Consider the following 17,612-nt stretch of genomic DNA (forward strand, 5'->3'; position numbering starts at 1 on the left):
TTTATATTTTTGTGCATAGCTAACATATCCATCGAGAGATAAACAGTATGCTGTACTTGGTTTTCTTTATATATTTTCCAGATGTGCAAGTGCTCTCCCAATGTTTTTTCTTAGCTTCTTTTTAAAAAGTTTTTATTTAAATTCCAGTTAGTTAACCAACAATATAATATTAGTTTCAGGTGTACAATATAGTGATTCAACACTTACACACAACACTTGGTGCTCATCACAATTACTGCACTCCTTACTTGTTGGGATGAGCATGAGTGTTATATGTGGGTGATGAATCACAGGATTCTGCTCCTGAAAGCAGTGCTGCACTGTATGTCAACTAAATTGAATTTAAATTAAAAAAAATCCCTGCACTCCTTCTTTCCCATCACCTATTTCACCCATCCCTTCACTCATCTCCACTCCAGTAACATTTAGTTTGTTCTCTGTCGTTAAGAGTCTATTTCTTGGTTTGCCTCTCTCACTTTTTTCCCATTTGCTAATTTGTTTTGTTTCTTAAATTCCACATATGTTTGAAATCCTATGGTATTTTTCCTTTTCTGACTGACTTATTTTGCTTAGCATAATACTGTCTAGCTTCATCTATATCACTGCAAATGGCAAGATTTCATTATTTTTGATGGTTGGGTAATATTCCATAGTGTATATATACCACATCATCTTTATCTGTTCATCGGTCAATGGACACTTAGGCTGTTTCCATAATTTGGAATTATAAATAATGCTGCTATAAACATTGGTGTGTGTGTCCCTTTGAGTTAGTATTTTTGTGTCTTTTGGGTAAATACCTAGAAGTACAATTGCTGGCTTACAGGGTAGTTCTATTTTTGAGTCTTTGAGGAACCTCCATATGGTTTTCCATAGTGGTTGTATCAGTTTGCATTCCTACCAACAGTGCAAGAGGGTTCTTTCTCTACATCTTTGCCAAAACCTGTTGTTTCTTGTGTTGTTGGTTTTAACCCCTCAATACCTTTTGAATCATTATTTATGCATGTAGATAGAAAGATAGATAGATAGATATGAAATTGTGTGTGTGTGTGTGTGTGTGTGTGTATGGAAAGAGATAAAAAATAGATGAACAGATAAATAAATCCCTGCTTTCTATTTTCAATCCATTTCTCCATAGAATAGCATTTTGTTATGAGATCAGTTAGGTTCCCTTAAAATACAAAGTTAATGTGAGAAAATATAACTGATTGGGTCTCCTTTAATTTTTCAATGCTTATAGGACATTTAGGTAAGTGATAATAGGAAAATATGTGTGTATTCACATGAAATTAAAATTACTAAATTGAAACATACACATGAAATGCAAGTTCACTTCTCCAAAATATATTATAAAAGATGTAAAATTTGGAGATAAGTGCATTAAGCTTTTTTTTTTTTTTTAAGTATAGTAACTAGAAGTCTCATTTTTCATTTGCCAATCAGCTATACTCTGGTTCCTTTGGGTCTTTCTTTTTTTTTTTTTTTTTAAAGATTTTATTTATCCATTTGACAAAGAGAGAGATCACACGTAGGCAGAGAGGCAGGCAGAGAGAGAGAGAGGAGGAAGCAGGCTCCCTGCTGAGCAGAGAGCCCGATGCGGGACTCGATCCCAGGACCCTGAGATCATGACCTGAGCCGAAGGCAGCGGCTCAACCCACTGAGCCACCCAGGCGCCCCCTTTGGGTCTTTCTTTGCAATACATTGAATTGTTATTTAATTCAACTCCAGCTGCCATTTTCCCCCCAAATCAGTGTTTTCAAAATTCCATTCTAGACTAGCTATAGCAAATGCATATTAAGTTCATGGTAGCTGGTATTTAGTACATAAAATTACAAAACTGAGAATGCCATTATGCCAGCTCATTTTTGACCTAGGATACAGTCACCTGTCTTTCTATGGATTGACTTATCTTCAGGCCCTTACCTATATTTGGTCCAATCTGTGGGGACCAATATTACAGGGTCATGTGGTATAAAGCGTGACCAACAAAAACTTCTTTTAGAGTAAGAGCTATGGGTGAGGCCAGTTGACATCAAAGATGCTGTGGGAAGGCAGGCACCATGCTTTTTTCCTACTCCTCTTCAGGATGTTTAGGTATCATTAACCAGGAATGAAAGAAATGGAATCTCTTTTGATGTTTATTGATCCTATAATTCTATGAATTAGGAATTAGAGAAAATATAAGAAAATAACACTAAAAATAGTACATATTTTCTTTTCTTATATATTTGAAACCGTGCATTATGCTGTATTTTAGATTTTTTAAATGATTGAGACTGATTTGACATGTCCAAAAAACTCTGAACAAGAGAAACCAGACACTTGGGTAAGAATTCAGTATATATTCTTGTTTCCATGATCGTAAAAAAAGTTGTGTATGGTAGAATGAGAGACACCAAGTAGAGAGAGTGGCACTTCACTCTATTTTTCCCTTATCAAACCCTCAAATGTTCTAATGACCTCAGCCAAGTGAAAATAATTCAATATAACTTAAATTTATCCTAGCAGTTCTCAGCAGTTGGTTCAAGTTTTTGGCTGAGTTGTACATTTAGCATTTATAACTATATTCTATCTTAAAAATAAAACCAGTACTTCTTAATCTTCAAAGAAGTAAAACAAGAGACAAAAACAAACACTATGTCACTTGTTTTTATAAGCAAAAATTCAACATTGAATACATACTATAGGCTGTGCATTGTCGTGGGAAACAAGCCAAGATACATTTCAGTCTCAGCTCTTTCACCTACTGGCTGTATAAATTTGCTGAGTTGTCTTAAGCTTGCTATACCTTCACTTCCTAACATGTTCAATGGGAGAAATAATACTTGCCTCCAGTTGTTGTGGTAGGTATTAAATAAAATAATTTATGTAAATCGTTTAGCAAAGTACTTGTCTTATTAATAAGCATTCAATAAACAATAGTCCTCTAGACCACATCTCCAAAGCAATGAATATAAACCAATCCACTAATGTATCAAAGAACATATTAGATATTTAATTTGTACATTACTTCTTTTTTAAAAATATATATTTATATATACATAAATACATTTATAAAATTTCAAATAAATGTAAACATGTACTTATCTCATATATGCTGAGTTTTAGAGGGTATTTTAATTTTTTCCCTTTTTGTTTGCCTCATCCCTCTTTCTCTCCTTCCCTCATATCAACTACCTTTCTCCACAATACACAAATATATTCTAGATATTCCATGTTAGAATACTAGTATACATCTGCATTATATTGATTTATTAAATCTCCTTTTTTTCCTCAAGAATGTTTAAGGTATATTGATATAGTAGAGTGTGTATGTCATATTTAAATAAATAGACAAAAATCAAGTGTACTTGCTTTTTTTTTTTACTTTGTGAAGTACAGTCTTCTGCCTACTTTTGTAAGTTCTATGAGGTTGTGAGGACACTTTAAATGCCTCATTTGTACTTAAAAAAAAAGGCAACCAGACAGTATATTAACCTTGACCATCTAAACCTATACGGTTAGAAATTTGTCTGATCATGCTATGTTAAAGAATCATGATTCTAGCACCTCACTGAGATTATTATGTTGCAGCCTCCTTAGGTACACTTATATGGTGGCTTTAATGCTGAATGTATTATTTCTTGCTTGCTCTATTAGGTGCCTGGCAGTTGTTTATGGTGAAGGGAATGATGCCAAGGAGAGTGGTACCTCACTACATTTTTATTATCTCTAACCCTCAAATGTCCTAATGGCTTCTGCCAAGTCAAAAGGCAAGTCCTCACAATTAGAGGCTAAGTCCAATGTTAATGTTAAACCTATTGACCAAAGAATACTTTGTTTTTTCTCTTTCAAATATTCTGACAACTTTTCGATGTCTATATATGTTTCATGGTTTCTTTTTTTTTTTAAAGATTTTATTTATTTATTTGACAGAGAGAAATCACAAGTAGATGGAGAGGCAGGCAGAGAGAGAGAGAGAGGGAAGCAGGCTCCCTGCTGAGCAGAGAGCCCGATGCGGGACTCGATCCCAGGACCCTGAGATCATGACCTGAGCCGAAGGCAGCGGCTTAACCCACTGAGCCACCCAGACGCCCCATGTTTCATGGTTTCTTAATGATAAGATTTTTTTTTAAATTTTGAGATTATTATAGATTCACATACAATGGTAAAAAAAATGCAGAAACATCTGGTGTATGCTTTACTCAGTTTCCTCCTCCTTCAACAACAACAAAAACTATAGTAAAATATCAAGAACAGAATACTGGTATTAATACAGTTCAGATACAGAAAATTTCCAACATTACAGTGATACTTACTGTTGCCTTTTTATTGCCACATCCATTTTCCTCCTACTCTTCTTCCCATATTTAGCTCCTGGCAATCATTAGTCTGTGTCATTTCAAAAATGTTATATCAATGTTATGTAAAAAGCATATACTATGTAACCTCTCAATATTGGCTTTTTACATTCAACGTAATTCCCTCAAGACTCCTTCAAGTTGGAGCTTGTATCAATAGTGTGTTCCTTTTCTATTGTTGAGTACTCTCCATGGTATGGGTGTGCCACAGATTGTTTAACCATTCATCTGTTGAAGGACATCTAGATTGTCTCCACATTTTGTCCATTGCAAATCAAGCTGTAATATAGGCATGTGCAAGATTTTGTATAAACATATGTTTTAATTTCTTTAAGACAAATGTCCAGGAGTGTAATTGCTTGGTTATATAGTACGTATATATTCACATTTTAATTTTTTTTCTAAAGAGCGAGGGAGAAGGAGGGGCAGAGGGAGTGATAGAATCTTAAGTAGGCTCTGTGCCCAGCACAGACCCCAACATGGGGCTTGATCTCACAACCCTGAGATCATGACCTGAGACAAAATCAAGAGTCGGATAATTAAACTACTGAGCCACCCATGTGGCCCCAGGTTTTATGTTTTTTGGCTGTTTTTGTTTGTTTGTTTGTTTTTTCTTGTTTTTGTTGTTCTTAGAGTGAGGGTCTGGAAGGAATAGGGATGTTTTATCCTTTCCAGAACTCAAAGTCTCCCTTCCTGTACTTCTGTGATGTTTTGCACAGTTCTAATACCCATCCTTCATTACTGCAGACATAAGGGCATTGCATTATGACTTGGGAGATGATATTAGATGTGTAAGAGACTGCCTGTCTATCTTTGGTACCTTATCCACCAGAGCATACAAAGCCCTCTCTTTGTTCTTGTGAATCCTGGGTAATGGGTATTATCTTCTTTCATGGAACATGGGAAGAAGATACATCACATTTCTTTGTTTTTCTAAACCAGATTGCATGAGTTTAAATTGCTGAAAGTGTAAATCAGTAATTTCAAGAGTTATATTTTTTATAGGATATTACTAGATTTTGATGCTTACTTGGTCCCAGGAAAAAAGATGGATATACTCCTTAGCTCTTTGTTTGCTATGGATACTTCCATTGTTCATTCTAATACAGAATGGCATCAAGTATGACCTAAACTGGCCCTTGCTAGTCTCGTTACTGTGTCAGAGAGCTATTGAGCTGCCCCTTTCAACAAGTCTTGCCACTGATCACAGGCTGAATCCCAGAACGTCTCACAGCTGCTCTCAGTGTCTTTTCTGGTGGAGTCCAACTTCCATAGATGTGCACAGCTGTATTTTACCATTTTAGGTGGTATAAAGATCTTTTTAAAAATCTCTATCACTGGGGCACATGGGTGGCTCAGTGGGTTAAAGCCTCTGCCTTCGGCTTGGGTCATGATCCCAGGGTCCTGGGATCGAGCCCAACATCGGGCTTTCTGCTCAGCGGGGAGCCTACTTCCTCCTTTGTCTCTGCCTGCCTCTCTGCCTACTTGTGATTGCCATCTGTCAAATAAATAAATAAAATTTTTAAAAAATCTCTATCACTGTGGGGCACTTGGGTGACTCAGTCATTAAGCATCTGCCTTCCGCTCAAGTCACGGCCCCAGGGTCCTGGGATGGAGGCCTACATCAGGATCCCTTGCTCAGTGGGGAGCCTGCTTCTCCCTCTGTCTGCGCTCTCTCTCTCCTTCTCCCTGTCAAATAAGTAAATAAAATATTTTAAAAAATCTCTATTACTAGCAGAAACTTTCATTCAACCCCCGGCATATCTTTTGAGAAGTGATTAAGAACATGGAATATGGATTCAGACTATTTGGGTTAAAATCCTGCATCCATCATGTACTAATTCAGTGACTTACCAAATCATAACCCCCGCCATCCTCCTTTTCCGCCTCTACAAAATCTAACACTATTATAATAATGAATTAAACAAGATCAAATTTTTAAATTGCTACAAACAGTGTTTGTTAGTGTAATAAAATAGCAAAGGTGTCAGGTTATATAGTAAAATATAATAAGTTCTTGATACTTAATAGGTAAAATTCCTCTGCCTAGGCCACCCTCTGCTTTGGCATCAAACTGATCATAGCCACTTTAATTGGTAAGGCTTTCACAATAATCACCCAGGGAATAGGGGTCTATTTTCAGGGTAGACCTGAAGTACACTGAAGATGTTAATCTTCTGCCTGAAAAACACCCTGCCTGACCTGGGTAAAAGAGCTTAGAACATTGTTTCTCAAAGTGTGGTTCACAGGTCATCGCCATCAAATCTTTTAGGATAATGCTCATGCCAAGACATGAGCATATTTATTAAGTTGCCCCTGTGATTTGAATGCACACTAACATTTGTCAACCTCTTCTCTACATTCTCCATGCCTTGTCATATATGGTTGCTTCTTTCTGAAATGTCCATTTCCCTATGCCCACCTGTAGAAACAAAATGCAGCCTCCTCCATGAAGCCTTCTCTAATTTCTTTTCACTACCTGTAGCAATAGCAACATTTTCTGTTGTTACGGGCTGAATGAGATGGGGAAGAATCAGAACTGGGGTGCTGGAGAGTGTTGGGGAGCACTGGAATGTAATGCCTGGACTAGAGTGGTAGGAAAGGCCCATGGTTTATACTTAGATGTTGGGCAATAACATTGAAGTGATATTGCAAAAAAAAAAGTGATATTGCAAAGGACAGAAAAGTCAATAAACAGGACAGGGGATGTGGGGAGGAAGCAGCAAGGAAGTAGTTCCCAAGGGTTTTCCTGATCTGTCAGAAAAGTAAATGCATCTTCCCACACATCCACCCAGCGCCCATCCTATATGTTTTATGTCTGGAGAAGGGTGTGTGTGTGTACAGAGTTGGTATCAACCAGTAGCCTCACAGCACCACGTTATCACTGTGTAACTGCCTCGGTAAAAGCCTATCACCAAGCTGCTCTGAATGCTCTGAAGCCACAGACCAGGGTATGAAACTTCCAACTCCTGAGACTAAGCCGGTGCTCTGAACCTTTACACTGTCTCATCAGTGTGTCCCTGTGGCTGCCTCCTTTTGAAAGTATTTTTTTTTTTTAATCTCCATCTCTGTGATAATCTTGACCGTTCTTCAAGGACCCCTATTCAGGTCCCAGGGGACTATGCCCAAGCACCTGAGCCTGAGGGACCGAGAGCAGAAACAGAACCAAGGAGTGGGGAGGAAGGTGCCCCATCCCTTGACTCAGCCTTTCCACGTCCCTAGGGTTATAGGGTACAATGAAAGTCAAAACCTCCAAGGAACTTCTTCCTCGTCAAAATGACTTGCCAGTTCCCAACGCTGTGACTGAGAGGTCCCCACCATCAGGCCTATCAGAAAGTGGAGCCCCCAGACACCTGCATTTAGGATGCACCCTTTAAGGCACTGCAGCACAGAAGCTCAAAGACTTAAGTTTTTTTGGTAAATATATATAGTGACAACTGTTTAAGATAACTGCAGAGGGGTTTAAAAAAGAGCAGCTGCAGAGCGAACCTAAGTAGGAGGGTCCTCTGTAGCTGCCAAACACTTCCATTTCCCCACAAAATTCAATGTCTAATCTTAGCCCAGTGTCTCCCAGGACTGCTCCAAGTGCACGTTTGTTTCTTCATGCAGACAAATGTCCTGGTTCCCTCTAGCCTCGTGGAAGACCTTATTTTAGATTTCAGATTTTAAGTAGGGATTTTAAGAGCAGTAGTTGGCTGCTGTACTGAAAGCAGAGAAATACCCTGTGACGCCTAGTGGAAATCCAAGATAGGAGCACGTGGCCCAGCATAGGGATCCTGGAGCACAGGCCCTCAGTTTATCCTGGCCACAGTAGTCCATTCCAACTCCCCAGGTGGGCGAGCTCTCCCTCCCAGGGCTCTTGCTACCTCCTTGCCCACCTCTCCCGCTGCCCCTGCTTCCTCACACTCGAGCCCCCTGCTTAGTCCTCCTCATTAACTCACTTAGCTGCCCTTCCCACACTCTTGCAGGTCTGCACCTCTGCCGCCTCACGACAATCAGGTTCCACTTCTTTTCACCTGCTGCCCTCGCCTTTTTCTCCACCACCTCGTCCCATCTCTGCCGCTTCCTGGCCCCTGAGAGCCCACGGTTCCCCAACCAACACCACCAATACAGGGGCCACGTGTCGCTGCCTCCACTCACCTGCCACCCACTCTGACCCAGCAACAGACAGGTAGCAGAAAGCTCCAGCCATCTAGGCGGGCTCCGCGAACTCCTGGTCTCAGAGCTCAGCGGCGACGGAATCAAAGAGGCCGCTGCTGCCCAAGAAGCAGAAGCGGCTGGCAAGTAGGTGCTGGCTGGTCCACTCCCTGAAGGGCCACGAGGTAGGCTCATGGGGCGGCGCCGGGCTCTCGGGCTCAGAGGGCGAGCTGCGACGCTGTGCAGTGCAGAAGCTGCCTGAGCTGTTGAAGGAGCGCGAGCTGGCCCTGGGCACACTCAACAAGGTGTTCGCGTCGCAGTGGCTGAACACTAGGCAGGTGGTGTGTGGCACCAAGTGTAACACCCTCTTCGTGGTGGATGTGCACTCGGGTCAGATCACGCGGGATCGGGGGCCCTGGTTGGCCCGGGCTCAGCAGACCTGCGGTATCCACACCATTGAGCTGAATCCCTCCAAGACGCTTCTGGCCACTGGGGGTGAGAATCCCAACAGCCTGGCTATCTACCAGCTGCCCACCCTGGACCCCGTGTGCCTGGGCGACCGCCATGGCCACAAGGACTGGATTTTCACTATCGTTTGGATGAGTGACATAGTGGCTGTGAGCGGCTCCCGTGACAGCACAGTGGCGCTGTGGCGGATGGATCCCGACATGTTCAATGGCAGCATCGCTTGGCACAATGACGCTGGTCTTCCTGTGTACGCCCACATCCGTCCGAGGGACATGGAGACCATCCCCAGGTCCAGCACCAGCCCCAGTAACCGCAAGGTGCAGGCTCTGGCCTTCAGCGGCAAGAACCAGGAGCTGGGAGCGGTGTCCTTGGACGGCTACTTCCACCTGTGGAAAGCCCGCAGCACTCTGTCCAGGCTGTTGTCCATCAGGCTGCCTTACTGCCGAGAGAACGTGTGCCTGACCTACTGTGATGAGTTGTCCCTGTACGCGGTGGGCTCCCAGTCCCATGTCTCCTTCTTAGATCCACGCCAACGTCAGCAGAATATCCGGCCCCTGTGCTCCCGAGAGGGCGGCACAGGTGTGCGCTCGCTGAGTTTCTACCAGCATATCATCACCGTGGGCACAGGCCATGGCTCCCTGCTCTTCTATGACATCCGCGCCCAGAAGTTCCTGGAGGAGAGGGCCTCAACCAGCCCGGATGCCTCTCCTGGGCCCTCAGGAAGGAAGCTCAAACTCACCTGTGGCAGAGGCTGGCTCAACCACGATGACCTGTGGGTGAACTACTTTGGTGGGATTGGCGAGTTCCCCAATGCGCTCTACACCCACTGCTACAACTGGCCAGAGATGAAGCTCTTCGTGGCTGGGGGACCTCTCCCTTCAGGCCTCCATGGGAACGACGCAGGACTCTGGAGCTAAGGATGGCTGCTGCGCTTTCAAAGTGCCCAGATTTACCTTCCAGTCCCCTCTCACTTTCCTTCCTCATGCTGCGTTTGTGCTTTCTAACTCAGTGTGATGTTTGTCTTGCGGGTGGAAACTGTCAATTTATCTGTCCATAGTGTATGAGAGAGAGAAAGAAGAGAGAGGTATCCTTAAGGCAATCAAAATTTGGCTTTAATGCTTTTTTATACCTCTCCAAGCCATCTTTTTTTTTTTTTTTTAGTTTTATATTTAACTATTTTTTTTATTTATTAAATAGAGAGACAGAGAGACAGCCCAAGCAGGGGGAGTGGCAGACAGAGAGAGAAGTGTTTTCCCCACTGAGCAAGGAGCCCAATGCTGGACTGGATCCCAGGACCCTTGGATCATGACTCGTGTGAAAGGTAGCTGCTTCACAGACTGTGCCACCCAGGTGTCCTTCCAAACCATCTCTTTGAATTGTTATTACAAGGAGTTTGACTCTTACTTGTCTTCTTTGAGTTATATATTCTCTTTCTAATTCTATGCAATCATGGTTTTAGAAGTTTGTATATTTCCTTTATCCTGTTTTTTTTTTTTTTTTGTTAGCACTATTGCAATAATATTGTGCTTAGTTATTTTCATTGCAGGTAGATAATATAATAAAATCATGCTTAAAAACAAGATTTGTACATCTGTTCTGGAAAGTTTGCCATAGTTTTATAGACCATTGTTCCAATTGGAAAATAAATTTCAAGTTTTAGATTACCGAATTTGGGAACATTCCGTTTGCAAATTGTAATCTTAGATTTTTATAGTTTCTAAGTTGTTGGTGGTAAACATACTTTTTAAAAAGTGTTTCTTGGGATGCCTGGGTGGCTCAGTCAGTTATCAGTTTGGGGCCCCTTGCTTGGCGGGAAGCCTGCTTCTCTCTCTGCCTGCTCTGCCTGCTGCAACCCCTGCTTGTGCTCTCTCTCTCTCTGTGGCAAATAAATGAACAAAATATTTTTAAAAATAAATAAAATAAAAAGTATTTATTTTTGTAAAAAAGTTGTCATGGAATCTTGTTTTGTACTAAAATCCCAATTTGTCAGAACACTTTAGGAATGCAAGGATTCTGTTCATTGAATGTTCAGAATTAATTTGAAAACCTAATTGATCTTTTTCTCCTTCAATCCTTATGTAAGTTTTAATGACTTGTTAAATAAGTAAATGAATGTGTATTTTTTTCACTTCTTGCCTTAGTACTATCAGAATTTGTGAATATATTTGAATGTTTCTTATTTATGGAACTTGCACAAAATTTCAGTGCCATCATTCAAAGCAGGGATTTTAAGTATAAAAATGTAGGGGTACCTGGGTGTCTCAGTGGGTTAAAGCCTTTGCCTTCGGCTCAGGTCATGATACTGGGGTCCCAGGATAGAGCCCCACACTGGGTTCTCTGCTCAGCAGGGAGCCTGCTTTCCCCCCACTCTCTGCCTGCCTCTCTGCCTACTTGAGATCTCTGTCTGTCAGATAAATAAATAAAAATAAAATCTTAAAAAAAACATAGAATGTATGGCAGGTGGGGCAGAATGTATTCAGTATATAGACTGGATATTCTTGCTGTTGCTGTTTTTAATACCAAATACTATATTTCAGAATACTTAAAATTTTCTAATTCTGCTTAACAGTTAAGTCACAAGAAAAAAACTGCAAAGGAAAAAGTGGGTAGGAGAAGAATCCATGAAACAAGATGGGATAGGGAGGGAGACAAACCATAAGTGACTCTTAATCTCATGAAACAAACTGTGGGTTGCTGGGGGGAGGGGGGTTGGGAGAAGGGGGGTAGGGTTATGGACATTGGGGAGGGTATGTGCTTTTGGGTAGATTGGAAGGGGAGGTGAACCATGAGAGGCTATGGACTCTGAAAAACAATCTGAGGGGTTTGAAGTGGCGGGGGGGTGGGAGGTTGGGGTACCAGGTGGTGGGTATTATAGAGGGCACGGCTTGCATGGAGCACTGGGTGTGGTGAAAAAATAATGAATACTGTTTTTCTGAAAATAAATAAATTGGAAAAAAAAGAAATGTAAAAAAAAAAAATGATCCCTGTCCCTACTCTTGAAAAAGATGCTTAATTTGTAAAGACCAAATTAGTAAATTATTTTATGAATTTCAAAGAGTCTTAAATAAAGTAGAATGTTTATTATTATTACTTATTATTTGTTGTTAAAAAGTACTAATGTTATAGCCCTCAGTGTCATAATATACAATTATCAAGGATACTGGAAGTTTGTTTTAAGAAAATGGTCTGGAGATTAAAATAAATGGGATTAGGTTGAAGAAAATTATTTTGGGGGCTCAGATAAACACAAATCGTGGTTTGTTAAGAAAACAGACAGTATTTCTTCATATATGAAAATATTGGAAATGAGAAAGGAGACTGGACCTTCCTCAAAAAGGCGAGGTTATGCTGACCTTGGATTAGCATTGTGGCATGTTTGTTTTTCTTTATTTTGGCACTCAGGTGCTGCCTTAGTGTCCATTAACTACACACTGATCAGTTGGATATCTGAACCATTGGTGCTAAAAATGAATTAAGAAATACAGAAAAAATGAACATTTGTTTACAGAGATTGTTTTAGCAGGTTTATATAGTTGTTGTTACATAGTAGTAAATTATAATCGTGTGCATATTTATGTCTCCAACTCAGTCATAACTGGAGAATGTAATTGTCATCTTTGTATTCTCTTATTTCTCCACTAATGTCTGGCAAATCATAGGCACTCAGTAAATATTTACTGAATGGATGTATTTGCCTCCGGAGACTTAAAGATTAAGACTACAAAAAATAAATGCATAAACACATAGACAAGATTTTTCTCTTAAATAGTATGGGATCCTGCTTTGTTTTTCCAGCTTTGCTCTTTGCCCTAATTCATTTCCCAGTCAGGCTCTGGTAATCACCTGTAAATACTTAGATTTGAAGGTTTCTTTAAAACATTTAATGTTCTTTTTTTTTTCAGAAATTAGTTTTGAAAGACTTTTTTATAGGAGTTTGTCTTCTTGCCTAAAAGTAGTTATATGCTAAAAATTTCTTTAAATATTGGTTGAGAACTTCACCGAAGTATTCACTGCCTGTCTTGTTGTGGGATATAGGGTATTTTTTATAGTATTTGATCATTATTTGTGGACACTGGAAGAACATCTTCAGAGGAAATGACAGACTTCCATGAGGTGGGGTTTTAAAGAAGAATTAGAAGGACTATCTCTTATTTGTTCGTCAACTCGCCCCTTCACTTCATCGCTGACTCACTCTTAACTTTCTCATAAGTTAGGTATATCTTTTTGATGCTAAATGACATGGGTTTTCTTTTTAAAAACACTAAATAGCCTAACATAACTATGTATGTATTTATATTATGTAGAAGTTTAATTATTTTAAAACATTTCCTACTTCAGGGACAAAGTGATCTACAGAAGTATAATTAATTATGTAGTTTGTGAGTGAAGTAATTGCAAAAGTAACCCTCTAGGAAACCCATAAATTGTAGGTCACTTAAAATATGCAAGAGGACACATATTTTTATGTACAAGTTATCTATTATGGTTGCCTGAAACCTTTGCATTATAGGTTCTTATAACTATTTTTTAAAAGTGTTAATTCCAGGGACACCTAGATGGCTCAGTCGGTTAAGTGTCTGCCTTCGGTTCAGGTCATGATCCCAGGGTCCTGGAATTAAGTCCTGCATTGGGCTTCTCGCTCAGTGGGGAACCTGATTCTCCCTCTGTCTGCTACCCTCCCTGCTTGAGCACTCTCGATTTCTTTCTCTCTGACAAATTAAGATCTTTAAAAAAGTTAGTTCCATTTATGTAACTACATATTTGCATATACCTCCCCAAATATATTTCTGACTTGAAAATTTATGTTCTTCCCCTTTACACTTTGGATGAGTTAATTTCTTTTTTTTTCTTTTTTGAGGAGGGGGAGAAAGAAATGTCTAATCAAGGATATCAGTGAAATAAACGGAATACTCTGAAAAAAATTCATCTTTTAAATATACTCTAGCATTAATGATCAAACAGAATCGGATTCTCCAGATGTTGATTTTTTTTTCCAGCCAAAGTCAGTGTTGAACAAGTTGTCAAAAATTTTCCATCAATTACTAATTTAGAGTGATTTTAGAAAGCAATTCACAAAGCCCTCCTGGATGTTTTACTGACAGCTTCCTAATCTCTGCAAGTCTAAGGTAACACAGCTACAATAAACATGTCACTATGTGAGCTGCTCAGGGATGTCGTTCAGTGAGAACGACACGTACTAATGTGAAAGATAGGCTGCATAGGCCACAGGTTTTTGCTTTAAGAGATGTTATTTTAAGATCTACTGAAAGGGCTGCTTTAAATGATTACTTACTACTGGCCTGGGGCAAACCCAGAGACACCTAGCACTGGAGGGTGATGTCAACAAAAGGGTAATGTGGTTATAGGAGGTTTCGATGAAACAGGCTAATCTTTAGGAAGAAGGGGTCTTTAACTGCTAGGTGTTATTTTGCATAGGCAATGGTCTTTGCTTCCTAGGCCCTTTCCCTCCTTTTTTTCTTTTTTCCTTCTAAATTCTGTAACATGTCAGGGTCCTATACATTTTATGTCTTCATACTTCCACAGTGAATGTTTTGTTACTATCTTAATACAGCATTTATCAGAATGTAATGCAGTTAACTATGTGAGGATCTTCCTACTCACCCCCCCCATTTGAATGTGAATGCTCTCATCCCAATACCTAGCACAATAGGCTCCACATACGTGGCACTGGGAAATCCAGAGCAATGACCAATATAATAATTTCTTGGCATCAATTATTTTATCAGATTACTTTACCAGAACATTTGTAAGTGTAAAAAGCTGGTTTTTTTTTTAAGATTTTATTTATTTATTTGACAGAGAGAGATCACAAGTAGGCAGAGCAGCAGGCAGAGAGAGAGAGAGAGAGAGAGAACCAGGCTCCCCGCTGAGCAGAGAGCCTGATGTGGGGCTCAATCTCAGGACCCTGACATCATGACCTGAGCCGAAGGCAGAGGCTTAACCCACTGAGCCACCCAGGCGCCCAAACATTAGTAAATGTAATAAAGATTAGGTTGATGGATGAAAAACATCTAGTGATCATGACAATTCAGAGCATGGAATAATTTGGTTGGGCAGCAGAAATTTTGATTACTTAATAGTTTCATAGAGGACTAATAGTGGATCTGGGCCAGCAAGATAAAATGGAATAAATATTTTAGAATCACAAAAACCTGAGTTTGAATCGTAGCTCTATTATTTATTTACTGAATAACCATAGATGTGTTGCTTAACTTCTCTAAACCTGGCCTTCTATTACTAACTATTCAATACTCAGGATCTAGCATGTTAATACATATAAGCACTCTACAGATAATAGTTCTTGTTCTCTCTAGATTCCCACCAATTCTTTGAAAGGGTATGTGTACTTTTTTATTTAATTATTACAGTTTTACAAGGAAATGTCTATGTGCATTGTGGAAAGTACATATAAAAAAGCAAAATGTAAGAAAACAAAAACTCCTCATTTCCATCAGCCAGAGATTACTACTATTTAATAACTCAGTGTATAACTTTCCAGATTTTTTTCTTTTCTTTTTTTTTAAAGTTTTTATTTATTTATTTGAGAAAGAGAGATACAGTGAGAGAGTGAGCACAAAGGGAGAGTGAGAGGTAGAAGCAGACTCCCCGCTGAGCATAAAGCCTGATGTGGGACTGTATCCAGGACCCTGAGATCATGACCTGAGCCCAAGGCAGACACTTAATGGACTGAGCCACCCAGGCACCCCAGATTTTTTTTTTTGTACATAAGTGTATTCATCTACGTCGTCACTATGAAAATGAGAATATTTTCTGTAGTTTCGTTTGTAATCTGCTTTTTTTAGTTAATGATTCCATCTTTGCATGGCAATAAATATTCATCTTAACTAATATTCAGGAGGTTTTTCCTATGTAGACGTTGAAACTTAAAATGGATGATTTGATGTACCAATCAGGAAATTGGTCCCATTACCAGAAATTGTTAGAATAACATATCAGACATTTAATACAATACAGTAGCCCCTCTTATCTATGGTTTCACTTTCTGTGGTTTCAGTTACCCACCTTCAACCACAGTCAGGAAGAAGATGATCCTCCTTCTAATTTAGTGTCAGAAGGTCGATAGTAGTCTAATGCAGTGTCCCAATGCTCACATTGTCTACCTTGCATCATCTCATCATGTAAGCATTTTATCATCTCATGTCACAGGAATAGGAACGATGAGTATAGCATAATATATTTTGAGAGAGACCACATTCACATAACTTTTATTACAGTATATTTTATAATTGTTATACTTGTTTTACTTTATTATTTATCATTGTTAATCTCTAACTGTGACTAATTCATAAATTAAACTTGGTCATAAGAATGTATAGGGAAAAAATAGGGGCACCTGGGTGGCTCAGTTGGTTGAGCAACTGCCTTGGGCTCAGGTCATGATCCTGAAGTCCCGGGATCGAGTCCCACATCGGGCTCCTTGCTTGGCAGGGAGTCTGCTTCTCCTGCTGACCTCCCTACTCTCATGCTCTCTCTCTTTCTCAAATAAATAAATAAAATCTTAAAAAGAAAAAGAATGTATAGGGAAAAAAGCAGTATATATAAGGTTTAGTTTTATCTGTGGTGAACCTCAAGAGTTAATTGTAAACATTTATCATGTACTGATAATCTTTGTCTAGTTGCTTGCTTAATTCAATGATTTTCAGATATTGGAGCATATCACAGCCGCATGCACATATTTTAAAAATGCGAGTTGCTGAAGTCTCAACTCAAACCTACTGAAACAGAATTTCCTTGTAAAAACACCATTTTATTTGAGTGTTTTCAAATTACTTCAATCAAAAAGCAAATGAGATAATATCAACAAAATGAGGAATCTGCCCTAAAAGTTTATGGTGTAGCATAGCCAAAAAAATCTAATTCATTTATTATAAAAAATCACTAGTGACCAAAGAAGGTAAATACAGTATTAAGATTATATTAAACAGAGTGAGAGTATGGATAGTACAGCAATTGCTGCAGTCTGAGGTCATGGAGAGCTCCATGCTTGGAGGAAGAGGCAATGTTTGAGCTGGGTATGGAAAGCAAAGTAAGACTGGAGACTGAGCACTAACACTGGGTTCAAAGTACATTATGAGTGTCTGGAATGTATGAGCACATACATACATACAGGGCTGTTGCAGTTTGACCTTGTGGAATTTGAAGTGCCTATGGGATTTCTAGATACAATGTCTGGTTGGTAGTTGAAAATATGGATCTGAAGCTCATGAGAGAGGTTAGGGTTAGAGGTTAGGACTAGTAGATAGCCAAATGAATGTTTAGTGAATATTAAATGCTACTTAGTGATCCCCAAAAAGTAATATTTCATTTCTTCATTTGGTAGTGAACAACTTTTAAATTCACCTACTGCAATCACAGTAACAAAAAGAAGTTAAAGGAACTCTACCAAATGTTGCTGTTTTAAATATAGAAATCCATATTTTGGTTAGATGTGTTTTTGTACCCTTTGTGGAATATAGGTCATTCTACAGTTGGGTGAGAAGAAAGAGAAGTATTGATGATACCTTCTTTAAAATTTACTTTTTTGTTTTTCCATTTGGAGGGTACAGTTCACTGAAGCAAATACATTGATGATGTCAATGAGAGTAATGGTGCTATTTTCACCCTTTCTAATGCCATTATTGTGTC

The 17,612-nt window shown here is 39.4% G+C and overlaps 1 protein-coding gene across 1 annotated transcript; it reads left to right on the top strand.

Annotated features, from left to right (window-relative positions):
- Positions 1-7,576: 7,576 nt before the first annotated feature.
- LOC122896513 (DDB1- and CUL4-associated factor 12-like protein 2) lies at positions 7,577-9,862 on the top strand. Its single transcript, XM_044234691.1, is given in 3 exon segments — positions 7,577-7,676; positions 8,419-8,532; positions 8,535-9,862. Coding segments are annotated over 3 exon segments (1,542 nt in total).
- The last annotated feature ends 7,750 nt before the right edge of the window (positions 9,863-17,612 follow it).

Source organism: Neovison vison, chromosome X (assembly GCF_020171115.1).
Source record: "Neovison vison isolate M4711 chromosome X, ASM_NN_V1, whole genome shotgun sequence".
NCBI lineage: Eukaryota > Metazoa > Chordata > Mammalia > Carnivora > Mustelidae > Neogale > Neogale vison.